The 19,563-nt window shown below is 51.9% G+C and overlaps 1 protein-coding gene across 1 annotated transcript; it reads right to left on the reverse strand.

The window, feature by feature from the left end:
- Window positions 1-8,454: 8,454 nt before the first annotated feature.
- On the reverse strand, window positions 8,455-14,210 carry CIMAP1D (CIMAP1 family member D). The gene is made up of 4 exons (XM_065422345.1): window positions 14,111-14,210; window positions 11,355-11,465; window positions 9,602-9,715; window positions 8,455-8,972 (listed from the first exon to the last, which is right to left on the reverse strand). Exons 1-4 carry the CDS (start codon window positions 14,208-14,210, stop codon window positions 8,455-8,457), a joined length of 843 nt encoding a protein of 280 aa, XP_065278417.1.
- Window positions 14,211-19,563: the final 5,353 nt, after the last annotated feature.

The following is a 19,563-nucleotide window of genomic DNA, read 5'->3' on the forward strand; positions in this document are numbered from 1 at the left end:
TTAATTGGCCAGGGCTGGTAGTAAAATCCAGGCCACGTAACAGCATGACTGCATCAGGCTCCCAGCATCCTCAGCCACCCTAGGGAAAGAGTAGGTGATACAGTGGGGGAAGGCCTCGATAGAGCCACTCTCTCTGGAGAGGTTTTGGAGCTGAAGGAAAAAGAAGGAGCCACTCCATCCCCATCCTCAGGATGCTGGCTTCTTAGAAGCCTGGTTTCAGCTGTCATTACTGTGCGGAAGAGCCATTCCCAGCTTGTTCTCACACCCTGCACACGCAGCGTGTGGAGTACAACCTCTTCCCTTCCTCAGGTCGGGCTTTATTAATACACTACCAAAATTAACCTGGCATAAAGTTCGGCTCAGATCTTCTCCCCAGACCTGGCTGCTCCTCCCGCTGCACTGCTCAGCCCACACCCTAGATCCTCTCTCCCCAGAGCGCCACTCCCACCTCCCGTTTCCAGGTGGGGTAACAAACCGCCTGCCTCGGCCAATCAGCACAGCCCACTTCACCCTTTCCCAGTAGGATCAACGCCAGCTATGGGATAGGGCATTTTCAGGCAAAGCCTGCCTGTCTCTTACATTCATAGATCTGAAACCTGGGCCAGGTTCACTGAGGTTGGTAGATCTGGGGCTAGTCCACGCCTGGTTTTACACAGGTGACACGTGGTCCAAAGCAGGGGAGAATCAGCCCCAGGCTTTGGGTTTGACTCTTCACGCAGAGAATGTGAGACATCTCTAGAATGTGGCATTATTATTGTTATTAATCTGCCAGTAACACCTCATGGCCCTGATGTGCTAAGCCTTGCACATACAAACAAGTAACCCTGAATACCCACTTAGTGTACGGCACTTGGGCACCGAACACTTTTACAGCTATTTTATAGGAAGATTATCCCTCCCAGATCAGGTCTCTAGGACTTTCCCATATAGAAGACTCCCCACATAGGACTAGCTCCACTTGGCACAGCTGCGTTGATGTTTTAGCAGGTCCACCAGCCTTGGCAGTGTCCTTGGAACTATGTCGATTGATCCCAGCTGAGGCTCTGGGTACTCGTGCCCAGGAGATGCTCACCCTTGGTCTCGCAGCACAAAGGCAGACATCGGTGGGAGGATAGAGGGTGTATCCCCTGCAGCAACCAATAGGGCGTAAGGAGATGTCTCTGTTATGTTGCATGGGGGTTAAAATGGCGAGGAGCATCAGTGGTGTCAGGGAATAACCCAGGGCAAGGCAGCCTGATCACTCAGACCTTGGGGATAAAGGCAACTTGGGGTGCTGCTTCACACAGCAGATACCCAGCCCGTCTCTGAAGGTAGGTGGAAGATCTTTCACACGTGCGGCGGGAGCCCATCCATCCCCTCCTGCCCAGAAGGAGCTGAAACCGTTTGCCACATGGGATCTGCTGGTAAGTGTGACAAAGTTCCTCCTCTACCTTGGTGGGTCCTGTGCTTATTGGCGGATTTTGCTAGCCTCAGAGATCTTCCTGTGTTGGATCAGGAGTTGGGAGGTTTGGGGGGGAACCCGGGCCCACCCTCTACTCCGGGTTCCAGCCCAGGGCCCTGTGGACTGCAGCTGTCTAGAATGCCTTCTGGAATAGCTACATGACAGCTACAATTCCCTGGGCTACTTCCCCATGGCCTCCTCCCAACACCTTCTGTATCCTCACCACAGGACCTTCCTCCTGATGTCTGTTAACACTTGTACTCCTCAGTCCTCCAGCAGCACACCCTCTCACTCTCAGCTCCTTGTGCCTCTTGCTCCCAGCTCTTCACACATGCACCACAAACTGAAGTGAGCTCCTTTTTAAACCCAGGTGCCCTGATTAGCCTGCCTTAATTGATTCTAGCAGCTTCTTGATTGGCTGCAGGTGTTCTAATCAGCCTGTCTGCCTTAATTGTTTCCAGAAAGCTCCTGATTGTTCTGGAACCTTCCCTGTTACCTTACCCAGGGAAAGGGGACCTACTTAACCTGGGGCTAATATATCTTCCTTCTATCACTCTCCTGTAGCCATCTTGCCTGACCCTGTCACATAAGTTATAACCCCCATCACACCTGCCTCCCAAATTCATACAGCCCCGCCTCCTAGCACAGGACAGAACCGGTGTCTGGGGCCAGGGACCAAGTTCTCTAGGGACACTATCAAGATGGCTAGTCATGTTGTCTTCCCCTCCTCCCCTTCCCATCCAGCGAGGTGGATCCTCTACTGATTTACATCCATATAACTCAGGCTATATCCCTTGACACCAGTGAAGGGTCTGTGCTGTGGTCCTTCACGGGGTGTCAGTGGCTGAGCAGGAAGGAACAGGGAAGGAGGCGCCTACGCCAGTGGTGTTGACACTTGACAGCTCTGTGTGAGGGCTAGCAGGGTGGTGTGGTTTAGTGCAGAAAGGTCAAGAAACCTAGGGCGTGGGGGAGGAGAGCTGCGATGCAGCAGGGGAGGCAGAATTTCAACATCTTGTCTTTCGTTGGTTAGTAAATTTATTCTGAACCTGAAGAACCTCTGTCACTCTTGGAAACTTTTTTGTACGTTATAAATGATGCTAGTGACTAGCTCAGGCCCAAACGTTGTTAAAAATACACAGGGGAAAGGTGGGGTTAAAAACCTATTACAACAGAAATAATTCCATTCATCAGGGCCCAGGGGGTGGATTGCAAAGGTCCCCCCTGAAGAGCTGTAAACCCAAACACAAAGGCCTGGTACTGCCTTAGAACCTGAAAGGGAACTGACTAGATACTGCAAGTGAAACTAACCAGCCTACTTTCACTGCCTTAGGCGGGAGAAGAGCAAAAAGCAGCAGCAGTAATAAACGGTGGGAAAGTAAATGTGACAATCGAACCCGGAGGAATGCCAGGGAGGGGGCTAGAAAGCGGCACCTCTTTCCTTTCCCCCCTCCCCTGCCTGCCCTGAAAATATCTTTAGAGAGATAAGGTGGGGGAGGTAATATCATTTATTGGACCATCTTCTGTTGGTGAGAGAGACAAGCTTACGAGCCACCCAGAGCTCTGCGTCAGGTCCACACTGCATACAAACACAGTCTTTGAAATTCTTCTTTGTTGACCCGTTTAGTAAAGAAACTTTGGGTCTCCAAGTGGGAAGATCAGAACCCAGTTCGTGGAGGCTGTTAGAGAATCAAAGCATCACAGAGGCGGAAAACTTAGGCCTGGTCTACACTACACCTTTAATTCGGATTTAGTGGCTTTAATTCGAATTAACTCTGGAACCGTCCACACAACGAAGCCATTTAATTCGAATTAAAGGGCCCTTTAATTCGATTTCTGTACTCCACCCCGACGAGCGGAGTAGCGCCAAAATCGAATTTGTCAATTCGAATTAGCGTTAGTGTGGCCGCAATTCGATGTTATTGGCCTCCAGGAGCTATCCCACAGTGCACCATTGTGACCGCTCTGGCCAGCAATCTGAACTCGCATGCACTGGCCAGGTGGACAGGAAAAGCCCCGGGAACATTTGAATTTCATTTCCTGTTTGCACAGCGTGGAGAGCACAGGTGACCACAGAGAGCTCATCAGCACAGGTAACCATGCAGGCTGATAATCGAAAAAGAGCACCAGCATGGACCGTACAGGAGGTACTGGATTTGATCTCTATATGGGGAGAGGATTCAGTGCTAGCTGAACTGCGTTCGAAAAGACGAAATGCCAAAACTTATGAAAAAATTTCCAAGGGCATGATGGAGAGAGGCCACAATAGGGACACAGATCAGTGCCGCGTGAAAGTCAAGGAGCTCAGACAAGCCTATCAAAAAGCAAAGGAGGCAAACGGTCGCTCCGGGTCAGAGCCGCGGACATGCCGCTTCTACGCTGAGCTAAATGCATTTCTAGGGGGGGCCGCCACCACTACCCCACCTCTGACTGTGGATTCCGAGCTGGGGATAATCTCATCAGGGACACCTGATGATTCCGCGGAAGGGGAAGAGGAGGAGGAGGAGGACGAGCTGGCAGAGAGCACCCAGCTCTCCGTTCTCCCCAACAGCCAGGAACTGTTTCTCACCCTGACTGAAGTACCCTCCCAAGCCTCCCAAGCCAGCACCCAAGACCATGACCCCATGGAAGGGACCTCAGGTGAGTTTACCTTTTAAAATATAAAACATGGTTTAAAAGCAAGCATTTTTAATGATTAATTTGCCCTGAGCACTTGGGATGCATTCGCAGCCAGTACAGCTACTGGAAAAGTCTGTTAACATGTCTGGGGATGGAGCGGAAATCCTCCAGGGACATCTCCATGAAGCTCTCCTGGAGGTACTCCAAAAGCCTTGCCACAAGGTTTCTGGGCAGTGCAGCCTTATTCCGTCCTCCATGGTAGGACACTTGACCACGCCATGCTAGTAGCAAGTAATCTGGTATCATTGCCTGACAGAGCCTGGCAGCATATGGTCCCGGTGTTTGCTGGCATTCAAGCAACATCCGTTCTTTATCTTGCTGTGTAATCCTCAGGAGAGTGATATCGCTTAGGGTAACCTGGTTGAAATAAGGGAATTTAATTAAGGGGACTGAGGTGGCCGTTCCTACTGGGCTGTTTGCCTGTGGCTGAAAAGAAATCCTTCCCTGCATTTAGCCAAGTGCAAGGGTGGGGGGAGGATTGGCCCAGAGCTTTTCGCGTTTTGCTAGCAGGGATCTTCCCTGATACCAGCCAGGCGGTGGGGGGAGGGATAAAGCACTCATCCCAGAGAATTCATGGCGGGTGGGGGGGGGGGGGTGTTAGTTTGGTTCCTGCAGGGATCTTCCCTGATACCAGCCACGCGGTGGGGGGAGGGATAAAGCACTCATCCCAGAGAATTCATGGCGGGTGGGGGGGGGGGGGTGTTAGTTTGGTTCCTGCAGGGATCTTCCCTGATACCAGCCACGCGGTGGGGGGAGGGATAAAGCACTCATCCCAGAGAATTCATGGCGGGTGGGGGGGGGGGTGTTAGTTTGGTTCCTGCAGGGATCTTCCCTGATACCAGCCACGCGGTGGGGGGAGGGATAAAGCACTCATCCCAGAGAATTCATGGCGGGTGGGGGGGGGGGGGTGTTAGTTTGGTTCCTGCAGGGATCTTCCCTGATACCAGCCACGCGGTGGGGGGAGGGATAAAGCACTCATCCCAGAGAATTGGATGGGGGGGGGGGTGTTAACCTTCAGCAGCAGAAAACAAGCTAACAGGAAAACTGCAGCACAACGGGCTTTGCTTGGTATGTGGGAAAGCAGGGCGCAGAAGCCTAAAGACAGTGGCTTACCATGGCAGCATGCAAGGTGAATTCTGTTGCCCCGACCTGCGTCTGTGATCTCTAGCAGCAAAGCCACAGGCACTCAATATTAAGAGGCAAAATGCGACCTTGCACAGAAATCACATGTGCTATGTAATGTGAATAGTATACACCGTGAAAGAGTATAAGCATTGTTCTGAAAAATGTATCTTTTAAAAAAATTCTCTCCTTTTTTCACTCCCTCCAGCAGGTGCAAATGTTTCAAGCCTCCCTCCTCCTTCCCGAAGGCTATCCCAGATAAGGCGTCGTAAAAAAAAAACGAGAGAAGAGATGTTTTCCGAAATCATGCAATCCACCAGGAATGAAAGAGCTCATCTGAATGAGTGGAAGGAGACGGTTTGCAAGTATAGGAAAGAAGCCAGTGACCGTGAGGACAGGAGGGACCAACGTGAGGACATGAGGGACCAACGTGAGGACATGAGGGACCAACGTGAGGACATGAGGGACCAACGTGAGGAGAGGAGAGACGCTCGAGATGAGAGGTGGCGGCAGGAAGATCAGAGGAGTCGGGAAGCAACGCTGGGGCTGCTGCGTGAGCAAACAGACATGCTCCGGCGTCTGGTGGAGCTTCAGGAACGGCTGCTGGAGAACCGAGTGCCGCTACAGCCCCTGTATAACCCCCCTACCTCCTCACCATGTTCCATAGCCTCCACACCCAGACGTGTAAGAACACGGGGGGGGAGGCTCCGTACACCCTCCCATTCCACCCCAGTGGACAGCCCAAGCAAAAGGCTGCCATTTTTTTAACCTTTTTTTACTGGGCTTTTCCTTCCCGCAGATCCTCCTCCCAAACCCCACTCAGGTTCTGTGCCGCTACAGCCCCTGTATAACCCCCCTACCTCCTCACCATTTTCCATAGCCTCCACACCCAGATGTGTAAGAACACGGGGGGGGAGGCTCCGTACACCCTCCCATTCCACCCCAGTGGACAGCCCAAGCAAAAGGCTGCCATTTTCTTAACCTTTTTTTACTGGGCTTTTCCTTCCCGCTGATCCTCCTCCCAAACCCCACTCAGGTTCTCTCCCTCTTTTTATAATCAATTCATAAAGAATAAATGATTTTTAAACAATGGTGACTTTATTTCCTTTGAAAGCAAGCTGGGGGAAGGGGGAGGGTGGGTTCCTTACAGAGAATGAGTCAATAAAGGGGGCGGGTTTTCAGGAAGGATAAACAAACATAAATTTCACACTGTAGCCTGGCCAGTCATGAAACTGGTTTTCAAAGCTTCCCTAATGCGCAGCGCTTCATCGTGTGCTCTTCTAATCGCCCTGGTGTCTGGCTGCGAGTAATCAGCAGCCAGGCGATTTGCCTCAGCCTCCCACCCTGCCATAAAGGTCTCCCCCTTGCTCTCACAGAGATTGTGAAGCACACAGCAAGCAGTAATAACAATGGGGATATTGGTTTGGCTGAGGTCTGAGCGAGTCAATAAGGATCGCCAGCGACCTTTTAAACGGCCAAATGCACATTCTACCACCATTCTGCACTTGCTCAGCCTGTAGTTGAACAACTCCTGACTCCTGTCCAGGCTGCCTGTGTATGGCTTCATGAGCCATGGCATTAAGGGGTAGGCTGGGTCCCCAAGAATAACAATTGGCATTTCAACATCCCCCACGGTTATTTTCTGGTCCGGAAAGTAAGTCCCTTGCTGCAGCCGTTTAAACAGATTGGTGTTCCTGAAGACGCGAGCGTCATGAACCCTTCCCGGCCAGCCCACATGGATGTTGGTGAAACGTCCCTTGTGATCCACAAGTGCTTGCAGCACCATTGAGAAGTACCCCTTGCGGTTTATGTACTGGGTACCCTGGTGCTCCGGTGCCAAGATAGGAATATGGGTTCCATCTATTGCCCCACCACAGTTAGGGAATCCCATTGCAGCAAAGCCATCCACTATGACCTGCACATTTCCCAGAGTCACTACCTTTCGTAGCAGCACCTCCGTGATTGCTTTGGCTACTTGCATCACAGCAGCCCCCACAGTAGATTTGCCCACTCCAAATTGATTCCCGACTGACCGGTAGCTGTCTGGCGTTGCAAGCTTCCACAGGGCTATCGCCACTCGCTTCTCAACTGTGAGGGCTGCTCTCATCTTGGTATTCTGGCGCTTCAGGGCAGGGGAAAGCAAGTCACAAAGTTCCATGAAAGTGCCCTTACGCATGCGAAAGTTTCTCAGCCACTGGGAATCGTCCCACACCTGCAACACTATGCGGTCCCACCAGTCTGTGCTTGTTTCCCGGGCCCAGAATCGGCGTTCAAAGCCTATAACCTGGCCCATTAACATCATAATCTCCAAAGCACCGGGGCCCGCGGTCTCAGAGAATTCTGTGTCCGTGTCCATGTCCTCATCACGCTGGTCGCTGCGCTGCAATCGCCGCCTTCTCCTCCTCCTCGCCTCTTTTTTCTGGTCCTGTGTAAGCATAAACTCCACGAGAAAGCGCGAGGTGTTTATAATGTTCAAGACTGCGTTCTGGAGCACAACGGGATCCATGCTTGATGCAGAATGGAGTCTGCAGAGTTCACTCAGGAAAAAAGGCGCGAAATGGTTGTCTGCCGTTGCTTTCAGGGAGGGAGGGGGAGGCTGTACCCAGAACTACCTGCGACAATGTTTTTTTGCCCCATCATGCACTGGGGTCTCAACCCAGAATTCCAAGGGGGGTGGAGACTGCGGGAACTATGGGATAGCTATGTAAAAGCTACCCACAATGCAACGCTCTGGAAATCGATGCTACTATGGTAGCTTGGACGCACACCACCGAATTAATGGTGCCTAGTGTGGCCGAATACATTCGAATTTACAAAATCGGTTTCCTAAATTCGAATTATATAAATTCGAATTAATCCTGTAGTGTAGACATACCCTTAGGGTTGCCAAATTTGGTTGGTTGTATTCCTGGAGATTTCATCACATGAGGACATAATCGTTAATTCAAGATTAATCTTTAATTCCTGGAGATTCCAGGCCAATCCTGGAAGGTTGGCAACCCTAGGAAAACTCCTCCCGCTGCAGAGCAGTGCAGGGTTGTTCCCTACAGTTCCACAGGGTTTGGACTGGCCCAGTTTTAAATGTCTCAAGTGCTGGCGCATCCGCTGCTTGGAAGCTCTCCCAGGACTGCTTGGCATGAATGGGCTGGGGGCAAAGCGAAGAGCTTCCAGTCTGAGTCACTGGAGATCCAGTAGATCAAGGCAGGGAAGGTAAATCAAGGCCAGTGACCTGACACCAGGGAATTGCTGCCCCACTGGGAAACATCCACAATGAGAGGAGTGACAAATTCGGAGTGCCGGACACCCAGGGAGTAGGCTGGGGCTCTTGTCCTGTGGGCGGTCACCTTTTCGGGGCTGTGCGTTCCAGGCCCCGGTGTCCGGAAGGCGGCCCCGGGCGCACTGCGTCGCCCCCGAATGGAGAAGGCAGGTGCCCGGTGCAAGTAGGTGTTGGGATCTGTCCTGTTGTAATGGCCGGGGCCGGGCGTTTGGGACAAGTCCTCAGAAAAGCCACCATGTTTGTTCCGCCCTGAGATGGTGACACTAGGGCTGGACGGTTTGCTGGGGACCCTGGAGCCCAGCAGTGAGGGGAGAGCGTAGCTGTTCGGGGCAGGGACGGGATCCACCCGCCGGTACTTGGTACGAGATCCCATGGTGAAAGACGGCGGCCTGCGCTGGGTGACAGGTGGGGCTTTCTCTGGACTGTACCTGCCTGGCCCAGGGGTCCGTGGCTGCGCTGAAGGAGACACAGCGTTAAACGCTAAAGCTGGGCGCAGTCAGGAACGGGAGCTCGTGCCCAGCACCGCGTCATGTCACCCCGATAACGCTGGATGTGGCTTGCTGCCGGTGTGGAGTCTAGGATTTCCCAGGCCAGAGCGCGCTAGTCGTCTGGTCTCCTGCCTCCACTGGGGGCCAGTTCCTGTTGCACCAGGAGAGGCCTTTCAGCTCTACATAGCCACTTCCAATCCAGCCCTGGTGGGGCAGGAATGCCCGCTCCTACCAGGTCAGGCAACTGAATGAACTGGCCGTCACAGGCCATCCTCTGCTGCACCAAAAACCTGACCCATGGTGTCTGCTGCACCAAAGCCGACCCCAGAGTTGGCACTGATTCGCCCCTGGAAACAGCCTCAGCCCAGGGCTGAATGGGCCATTCTCACCCTTAGGGGGCTCCCGCCAGGCCGGAGCGAGGAACAATGGCGGAGGAGTGGCTTGCCCTGAGGATAAAGAGAGGCCCGGGGCTGCCGAACCAGCACTACATTCAATTTAAAAGCAACCCAAAGAGCTGCTGACGTGACCAAACCAGCCACCCGTGTGCTCCCCACCAACTCCTAGCCCAATGGAGGCTTTTGATGCTCTTCCACTCACCCAGGGTCTTTGATCTCGCCAGCATGGAATAGGATGGGCCTCCGCTCCTGCCACAGCGAGTGAGTTGCGGGTCCACGTAATAGCAGGGACCTGGGCTTGAGTCTTTAAAGTACACTGACAACAAAAGGGAAAAGCATAGAGCAATGGGGCGGCTGGGAAGATAGGCCAGCGCTTTCTCCTACGGAGTGGGCCAAATTCATGCCTGATGTAACTTCAGTGGGATTGTACCAGGGATGAATTTGGTCATGGGCCTGTCGGTCACATCTTAATTGGATTGCGCATCCAAACTGGGCCATATTCTGATCTGTTATAATCCCGCTGATTTCCATGGAGTCATTCTGGATTTACGCTGGCCTGAGATCAGACTCCGGCCCCTCCTGGGGAATGACGCTGGAGTAAATAAAGGTCTTTGATTCCCACTCACGTACACCGGTGTAAATCAAGACCTCCATTCAAGTCAATGGAATTGCATCCGTATAAAAGCCACAGCTATGAGCTCAGATCCAGGCCTTTGATCATTTGTAAGCAACATCAAGAGCTTGACAGGGCTGCAGGGGAGGGCAGGTGTCTAGCCCTGGTTCTGCTGCTCCTGATCTTAGGAAAATCAGTTTCCTCAGCTGTACAATGGGAATAAAGTTACTCCCCTGTTCGTTGAGATCCAGCTGAAGAGTGCCTGTTACAACTAGCTGTCACAACTCTGCTGGGTACGTGCAGTCATAACCTCCACTAATCGGGCACGCTTCTGTCATTTTTAGTAGTGTCAGCTTTTCAAAATGCCAGGCCAGTGGGGTTCACTGCTTTGAGGCTAAGGTCAGGACAGCTGCATTCAGAGATGAGTGACAGAAGCCCCTGATGGTCGTGGGCCTGCATTTCAATGACCCGGCGGAAGCGGCACGCTCTGACAGCACGGGGAGGGGATGCAGTTTGGCCAGGAGGGGTATGGTGCAGGGACGAAAGGTGTATTGGTTTTAATTACAAATCCTATTGATCTTGAGAATAATGTGCTTTTGGCCCCTCAGCTCTGGCTCCCTGCTTCAGCCGGTGCGTTCTTGTTTTGGAAATAAAGAGCGGTCAGGTGGTTGTGCTCTCCGCCTGGTCAGCTGAGATAATGCAGCTTCAAAGTTGCCCTGTTCCGGCACGCTCGTGGTAACAGCAAAACTGTACACAATGGCAAAGCACAAAAGATCCGTGTGCAAGAAGTTCTCCTAGACACAGACAGAGAACACAAACCCACATATGGGCAACACACACACACACACACACAGAGAACACACCCACACTCCCACGGGTGATACACACACACACACACACACACACACACACACACACACACACACATGGGTAATACACACACACACACACAGAGAAAACACACACACAGATGGGTGATAAACACACACAGGCAGGACACAAACCCACACATGGGTGATATAAACAGACAGACAAACCCACACTTGGAGGGTACACACACACACACACACTGGGGTACACACACAGAGATGGGATCCAAACACATATGGGCCATATATACACATGGAGGGGAGGTATACACACATGGGTGCGGTATACACACGCATACTGATCTTGGACTCAGTGCCTGAGCGGATGCTCGGAGGAAGGGCTGGGAGGTGGGTGAAGTGACACTGGATACGGAGCTGAGGGAATTGTGTGTGAGGGGGGCACTGGGAAGAAGCTGAGACTGACGTTGTTCAGACCCAGGCTGTTTTAGAGAGAGTGGTTCACAAAGACTTACTGCCATTGTTGAGTCTCCTGTGAAAGGAATAAGCTGGGCTGGTTAACTTGGTGTAGTCGTGGTTGACAAATCCGACAGTAGGAGGCAGATGGTACTGTCCCGGCCCGGGGCCTGGCACAAACAAACAAAATGCACATGAGTTAATAATGTGTCAGAAAACCAGACTGCCATCAGCAATGTAGCCTAGTGGTTAGAGCAGAAGCAGCCAGGACTGCGGTGTTCTGTCCCTCGCTCTGGAAAGGAGTGTTAGCTAGTGATCTGAACCCAGGACTGAGCGCTAGGATGCCTGGGTTCTGTGCCCAACTCTTGGAAAGAGTCCGAGCTGGTGATTAGAAGAAAAAAGCTAGGAATTCCTACTACCCCAGACTCGGCCATTGACTCCAAGGAGGACCTTGGGCAAGTTGCTCAACCATTCTGTGCCTCAGTTTCCCCACCTCTAACGCAGACACTGTGAGAGTTCTCTATCCTCCAAGGGGGACTTGACAATGAAATTATTTCGTATTTGTGAAGCACTCTGAGATGCTCAGATTCAAAGGCACTGGAGAAACATTATTATATTGCTTCAGCCCGGTGGAGTTTTCATATAGGAAGCTGCCGATTGCTGTCCGCACAGAACCCCTGGTGCTGTCACATCAGAAGAGATTGACGACGCGATTCTCTGAGACAGGGACTGTCTTTTTCTGTATCTGTACAGCGCCTAGCACCATCGGGTCCTGGCCCATGACGGGCACTCCTACGTGCTACAATAACAAATAATTCATACTAATCTATTAATTTGCATATGTTGTTAGAGCAATCGCCTTCCATTTGAAGCTGTTTCAGCATCAGGGTTTGGGGGGGGTCTGTATTTTACGTGCAGGGCACACAGCTGAAGTTCCAATTTGGTGCAGCCTTTGAGCAGGGGATGTACCGCCACGAAGGGCATGTCTAGTCTCCAATCACAGAGTGTGATTGCAGCTCACATAGACGTACCTGAGCTCGCTTTGATCTAGCTAGCTCGGGTACTGGAACAGTGGGGCCGTATTAGCATGGACTCCTACAAGCCCACCTGGAACCCTGGGTAATTACTTGCAGGGCTAGCAAGCTAGCTCAGGGTGACTTGCCCTCTAAGAGGTAGTGGGCACGTGTGACTCATTACCTGCTGCCCAAATTGGTCTTATGGAAGGCGCCTTATAAAGGGGGGAAACAGGAAGAGGAAACGGGGGTGAAAATATCAGGGAACTGGGGTAGTATTAGAAAGGTGTTGTACCATTGCCTGCTGGAAGACCCAGGGCAGAATGAGAGAATATAAACCACTAAGTAGTTAGATTTAGATATAGATTTTTCAGCCAACTCTGCTTTGCCATAGAAAGAAAGAAAGAAAGAAAGAACAGGCAAGAGCTAGGGTGGAGCTGAAAGGCTTGGAGCCTCTCCTGGGAAAAGAGGGACGGTGGAGTGGAGACAAGGGGCGGGGGGGGAAAGACTCCAGTTGGGGAATGGCCCAGGGAAGAGGAGGGTGGAATGGGGGGAAGGCCTGCAGGACTGTGTGTTGTTGTGAATTGTAAATTAGACCCAGAAGGGGAATGTTTTAACGACTCTGGACTGGAGGAGGTGACTTAAGGAGCCCCTGAAGAAGGTAAACTGAGGGCAGGGCTCGCAGCACCATGCTTTGCCAGAAGGGGGCGCTACAGGGCAGGCATGCCCAATGATACATGTGCTGAAACTCACTGCTGCCAGCTACATTAAAGCTAGCTCAGGTACATCGACAGGAGAGGCAGCCATGCCCTAAGAAACGGAGTTTCTCTGCTGTCCAAGGATGCAGTGTTGGGGTACCAATTTGAGAAGGGAGCAGATAGAATTCCAGCAGCGGATACACACGCGCTTACAGAAGCAACGGTGGAACTAAAGCATCTTTCATAAGCCATTCATCGAAACGCCTGCAGCTCCTACGTCAAGAGGAGTGAAGTGACAGCACTAAGGAAAGTGCTGCCTGAATCCAGAGCACTGCAATGACCAGAAATGTTACAGAACCAAGACCAGCTCCCTCCCACCAGCTCCTGTTTCCAGCAGTGATTTCTAACGATTTAGCACTTATGGGACACTTGACATCTTGACAGCAGCTCTGAACAGACATGTCAGCTTCACCACATCCCCTCTGTCCCTGCTGTGAGGTAGGTCAATTTTACAATCCCTCTTTTCACCAATGGGGAAACTGAAGCACCAAGCAGGTCAGGAATTTGCCCCAGGCCAGCTGCGCTGTGGTGGGGTTGGGATGGGCCCATCAGAAATAAACATATCCAGACCCTTCAGGATCTTTAAAACAGAAACAAAACAAAACAAAACAAAAAACACTCTCTCAAATCTGATTCTCTAAAGGAGCAATTTCCAGGTAGGTTTCATAAAGTTCCTTTGCTGGGCTGCCCGCCCAAAGTCAGGAGATTCATTGCTATCGTCCATTATTTTAATGATGTATATTGCAGTCATAACAATAATAATCCCTCACTTTTATATAGCCCTTTTCATCAGCAGATCTCAAAATGCTTGGCAAAGGAAGTCAAAATCATTATCCCTGTTTTACAGATGGGGAAACTGAGGCACAGTAGCACCTCTAGGTCAGCTTCCCATTTTGCTAAGGGCCGTACAAATGTACAGGAAATGACAGTCCCTCTGAAGTTATTTATTAATTTATTTACAGTAGCACCTAAAGATCGAGGCCCCCGGTGCTAGGCACTGTACAGACACATCATAAAAAGACAGACCTGCTCCTCATTGCTTACACTCTCGCCCCACGCCAAAGGGAACCGGGGGCTTCCCAGAAAGCATACCGGTCTCATGAGCAGCGATGGTAGGTGCCTTTCTCCATCCCACCTCTGCCATCCCGGACACGGCGCGGATGCACAAACGGAACCAATCCTTTATCGGGCCGGGCCCTCTTCCCCGTCTCTTGCTCTCCCCCGGCTCCAAAGCTACTGCTGATCCTGAGCACGAATGCTAACAGGCGGGGATTTCTGTCTGCTCTGATAAAACCGCCCTGCAGGGATGCAGGAGAGAAAAGGCCCTGGCAGCAGGGTGTTCCCAGAGGAGCCCAGCCTGAGACACTTGCTGGATCCCTGCTGCGGGGAAGTGTTAGTCCATCAGCACTGGTGACAGCTACTGGTCGCTTGACACAGAGCGCTCGCTGAAAGCAGACACCCATGGAGGAGGGACCGGGGGTGACATTGTAAACTTATCCCCCACACACACTCGACCAGTGATGCAAGATTGATGCCCACTTAGCAACCCTGCAGGCCGATGGCGAGACAGCTGCTTTGCCCTGCTCGCTGGAGCATGACGCCTTCTGTTCCCCAGCTGCTCTCCGAGGGGGTCAGGAGGGCGCATTAGATTCTGATGAGCGCAGCCAGCATGGGGAAGCGTTGCCTGGTGCGCCGAGAAATCCACACCGTGCTTGGCGGGGTTAGGTTGCTGCCGTCCGCTTGATGCTTCTGGGACTTGTCAGGTGTCCGAGAGGCTGGTGCTTGGGGCAGAGGTTGGCCCTTTTCCTTTGTACGGTGTGGGGTGGGTGCTGGATCGCTGGCCTGCACGGATTGTGGAGGATCAGCAGCCAGGGACTCCCTTGGACATGGCAAGTGGAGAGCCCCAGCTCCTGACCTGTGTCATGACGGCTCAGAGGAGCAGAGTGCAGAACCAGCGAAGTAGACGGGAGAGTTAATGCGGGTGCAAGAATACCCCCATTCCTGGGCGCTTGTGATTTTTGGTGTCACTGGCAGCTGAAACTACGGCTATGAAACACCCTGCAAAGGAAAAGACCTGGGGCCAAATTCCCCACTGCCCTCTCCTGTGCGTGGTCATTTACACCAGGGTAAAATGGCTCATAGATTCATAGATTCTAGGACTGGAAGGGACCTCGAGAGGTCATCGAGTCCAGTCCCCTGCCGGCATGGCAGGACCAAATACTGTCTAGACCATCCCTGATGGACATTTATCTAACCTACTCTTAAATATCTCCAGAGATGGAGATTCCACAACCTCCCTAGGCAATTTATTCCAGTGTTTAACCACCCTGACAGTTAGGAACTTTTTCCTAATGTCCAACCTAGACCTCCCTTGCTGCAGTTTAAGCCCATTGCTTCTTGTTCTATCCTTAGAGGCTAAGGTGAACAAGTTTTCTCCCTCCTCCTTATGACACCCTTTTAGATACCTGAAAACTGCTATCATGTCCCCTCTCAGTCTTCTCTTTTCCAAACTAAACAAACCCAATTCTTTCAGCCTTCCTTCATAGGTTATGTTCTCAAGACCTTTAATCATTCTTGTTGCTCTTCTCTGGACCCTCTCCAATTTCTCCACATCTGTCAAATGCTGATTTGGTTTGCGCCAATGACGCAGTGGTGCAAACGACAGCAAAGAGAATCGGCATCTAGGCCCGGAGAGGGAGAGGGGGGCTGGCAGAGAGCAGAGCACAACAAAGGGTACCTCTACACTGCGATGAAAGACCTGCAGTGAGGCCGCAGCTGGCCTGGATCAGCTGACTCAGGCTCATGGAGCTTGGACTGCGAGGTTATAAAATTACCACGTAGACGTTCAGGCTTGGGCTGGAGCCTGAGCTCTGAGACCCCGCGAGGCTGGAGGGTCCCAGACCCTAGGGTCCAGCTTGAGCCAGCTGTTCGACATGCCAGGGTGGTTCATTATTTTAGAAACTCGGAAACCTCTCCAAGTTGAGTGTCACATGGATTGTGAGGTGCTCAGATCCTACAGGTAATAAGTAGTTGGGACAGATCCAGTAGTATCCTGGCCGAACCTTATGGAATCATGTTAAACCTCATGGAATGAAGGTTAAGGATTTGGGGAGTCTGTTGTCGTGAAAACGCAAATGTTCATGGGCTAGCGTGGGGTTGTATGGAACCTCTTTAGGCGAGAGGACACGATTAATGAAATCTCTGGAAGATATTAGGGACTTCAGAGGACTTGGGCGGGGGAGGGGGCAATATGAGCAAAGTGTATTTCCTAGGAAATACTTGGGGGGGGGGTGAAGGAAATGCAAATGACCCACCTCAAATCCAGCCTTTTGAAGCAGAGACTCATTGTTGCCTCTTCATGGGCAGTTCAAAGACCTCTAAAGGGTGAACGAAACTTTTCCAGGCTGTGATGGTTCTCAGCTGAGGTGAGGGTGTGATGAACTTGAAACCAGGTGAAAATCCCTGCCAGTTCCCATGTTGGAGGGGCGGGATCTCGGACCAGCTTAGTAGCATGTGTTGTAGGAGCAGCAGTGATCTGTATGCTCTGTATAACCTGTATGTTCAAAAGGTCTGTTACACCTTCCCCCCCTTTCATCTCCTCTCCCTCTTTGAATACCTGTGAAGTGGCTTTCCCCCCCCCCCCCCCCTTCCTGGAATGCTTGTGGGATGAATGGGCTGCTTGAACAGCTGGAAGATCAGAAGAGCTCCCAGGTAGACAAGGTGTCTGGCATAGGTGCCAACTCCGTGGGTGCTCTGGGGCCTCTTCCCTGAGCGCGCCGCATGCCCGCTTTCCCCCCTGGCTCCCAGCACTTGTGCCGCAAAACAGCTGTTTTGCGGTGGCAAGCGGTGGGAGGGAGGGAGAGGAGGGGGAACGCGGCGCTCGGGGGAAGAGGTGGGGCCGGGGCGGGGATTTGGGGAGGGGTCCAATAGGGGCAGGGAGGGGGCAGAGTTGGGGCAGGGACTTTGGGGAAGGGGTTGGAATGGGGACAGGGCAGGGGTGGAGTCAGGGCAGGGACTGGGGGGCGCGAGCACCCACCGGCATTGGGAAAAGTTGGCGCCTATGGTGTCTGGGACTCTAATTAGGCAGTGCTCACACACCCAATGCATGGGCACTGCCCGAGGTGGAGTGTGACCAACCAGACGCAGCCAAGTCATCTCTAGTTTGACTATTTGCGGTAAATATGCCCAATGGCCTGTGAGGGGATGTTAGAGGGGGTGGGATCTGAGTTACGACAGAGAATTCTTTCCTGGGTGTCTGGCTGGTGAGTCTTGCCCACATGCTCGGAGTTTAGCTGATCGCCATATTTGGGGTCGGGAAGGAATTTTCCTCCAGGGCAGATTGGCAGAGGCCCTGGGGGTTTTTCGCCTTCCTCTGCAGCGTGGGGCACGGGTCACTTGCTGGAGGATTCTCTGCACCTTGAAGTCTTTAAACCATGATTTGAGGACTTCAGTGGCTCAGACATAGGTTAGGGGTTTGTTGCGGGAGTGGGTGGGTGAGATTCTGTGGCCTGCATTGTGCAGGTGGTCAGACCAGACGATCATAATGGTCCCTTCTGACCTTAAAGTCTATTACTCTAGTCGCAGGCCATGAGGAACAGGACCTTAAAAGGGGAAGGGGCCATGTGCTCGGCAGTGCACTCACAAGATTGTACCTCCCGTGAAGACCCTTCTCCCGGACTGCCTGGACAGTGGCTCGCCGCGTTGCAGTCCATCGTGCCTCGGGAAGACTTACCTTCATCGCCCTGTCCATCGCTGCACTGTGGGACACTTACCTTGAAGGATCCTGACATCTCCAGTGCCGTGCCTGTCCTGTGAGTGTGAGTATGTGAGTGTGACCCCCCTCCCCCTTCTTTTGAGCTTAGCTATCAGTATAATAAACATGCTGCTTTCTGCCAAACTCTGGTGGGTCATTGTTCTCCCTACGCTTACTAGCTGGCCCAATTTCAGGTAACATTATGCGGATAGGTTCTTCTATTGTTTTTAATAAGTTTTCTCTGTAGTCCCTTGAAAATAAAATATGGCTGCTTATTAAGAACTGTGTGATAACTTAGATACTGTTGGCAATTGCTGGGTTGTTAGTCTCTGAAGAGAAAGCAAGAGAAGCCTGCTTCCGTAGCCTGCCTTTTGCTGAGAAGAACACCGTGAAGGCAGGGACCTGTTCAGGCTGGAGATATCCTGGTCAGAAGGGAGGGAGACACGTGTCTCCACGGCCATGACAGCCCAAAGCCAGAGAGGGAGAGTCCTTGCTGGACCAAGGAGGAATACAGGAGCAGCTGCCCTGAACTGTGCCAGTGGTACTAGAAGTAAGTACCATAGATAGATAGGTGCTACTGCTGGGATGTTCTGACTGGCTTCCGAAGGCAGCGCAGTGACAATGGTGAAGCCCTACACAGCTGTGGAATAGTTGCAAATGCTTCCGTCTTGCAGCGGGTCTGCGTTCCCTGTGGAGAGCTTTGAGATCTGCGGTGGAAGAACAGGAGTTTAAAAGCAGCTCTCACTTTACCCTGACCACAAAAATACCAAATAACCATAGCAACAACATCCCACTTTTAGCAGGCCCATCAAGGGGGCGAGCACCATGGGTTCCCCCAATGAATGGGTTTTCCCATCGGCCGGGGGGGAGGGGGGGAGGGAGACAAAGGAGCTGCAGCTGGAGTACTTGCCTGCCTGCACCATTAGCACCCCGCATTGCCAGGGCTTGGACTCTGTGGTGAGGAGACAAGACGCAAAGCAGCAGGTATGGTACATCCATCACTATGCATGACTCACCACTTGGAGCAGGTTCCCAGCAGCAGGCTTAATTGTCAGCTGCTAATTTTAATGCAGCACATTTAGTCACTCCAGGCAGACAGCCGGTGGGAATGTAGCTCAGATGCTGCTGTGACCCTGTGACCCATCCCCACAAATATAGCTTTCCCGAACAACAGCCAACAAAACAACCCCACTCCCCTGGAGTTTCTGTGCAGAAAGGCAGCTGCAGCTCGGAAGAACATTGCTATCCTGCAGGAAATCTGCCCTTTCCCCCCCTACTGAAGTAAAGGCTGGGCCCAATCTTCAGCTGATCCTAGTGGCCTACTTCATCTCCTCATTATTTTGCACAACAGTTAAATTATTTCTATAAGGACATATTGAACTTCCTATTGGACTTCATTTCCACATTTTCTTAAGTCCAACCTCAATGCAGTCCTTGAACCATAGGAGTAGGCAGTTTTGTTTGGATTAATTTAGTCTCTGTCTGGTTTCCTTGCACCGTTTATAACGTTCATTATTGAAAATAACTTGACCTACTTTTCATGGTTAATTCCTAAGCGGGCAAAAGTTATAGACTTAATTGTTACAACACTACAAGGCACCTGCCCTCCTTTTATCTGATGGCACCTTTTAGGTAAGGATTTGGAGGCTTAATGCTGGTGTCCAGGCCAAATTCCAGCATTGGGTAATTTCATCCTGCCTCCTTACGCGTCCCCTGTGGTTTCGACATACAAGGTATTCTTTAT

Source organism: Emys orbicularis, chromosome 24, assembly GCF_028017835.1.
Source record: "Emys orbicularis isolate rEmyOrb1 chromosome 24, rEmyOrb1.hap1, whole genome shotgun sequence".
Classification (NCBI taxonomy): domain Eukaryota; kingdom Metazoa; phylum Chordata; order Testudines; family Emydidae; genus Emys; species Emys orbicularis.

What these genes read in the sequence shown, in the direction of transcription:
- CIMAP1D (XM_065422345.1), bottom strand. Translation starts at nt 14,210, where the DNA reads ATGGCAGAGGTGGGATGGAGAAAGGCACCTACCATCGCTGCTCATGAG. An exon ending in CAGGAGACTCAACAATGGCA is followed by an intron (nt 9,716 to 11,354) that starts GTAAGTCTTTGT and finishes TTTTGTTGTCAG; the next exon opens with TGTACTTTAAAGACTCAAGC. An exon ending in GGCGAGATCAAAGACCCTGG is followed by an intron (nt 8,973 to 9,601) that starts GTGAGTGGAAGA and finishes TGTCTCCTTCAG; the next exon opens with CGCAGCCACGGACCCCTGGG.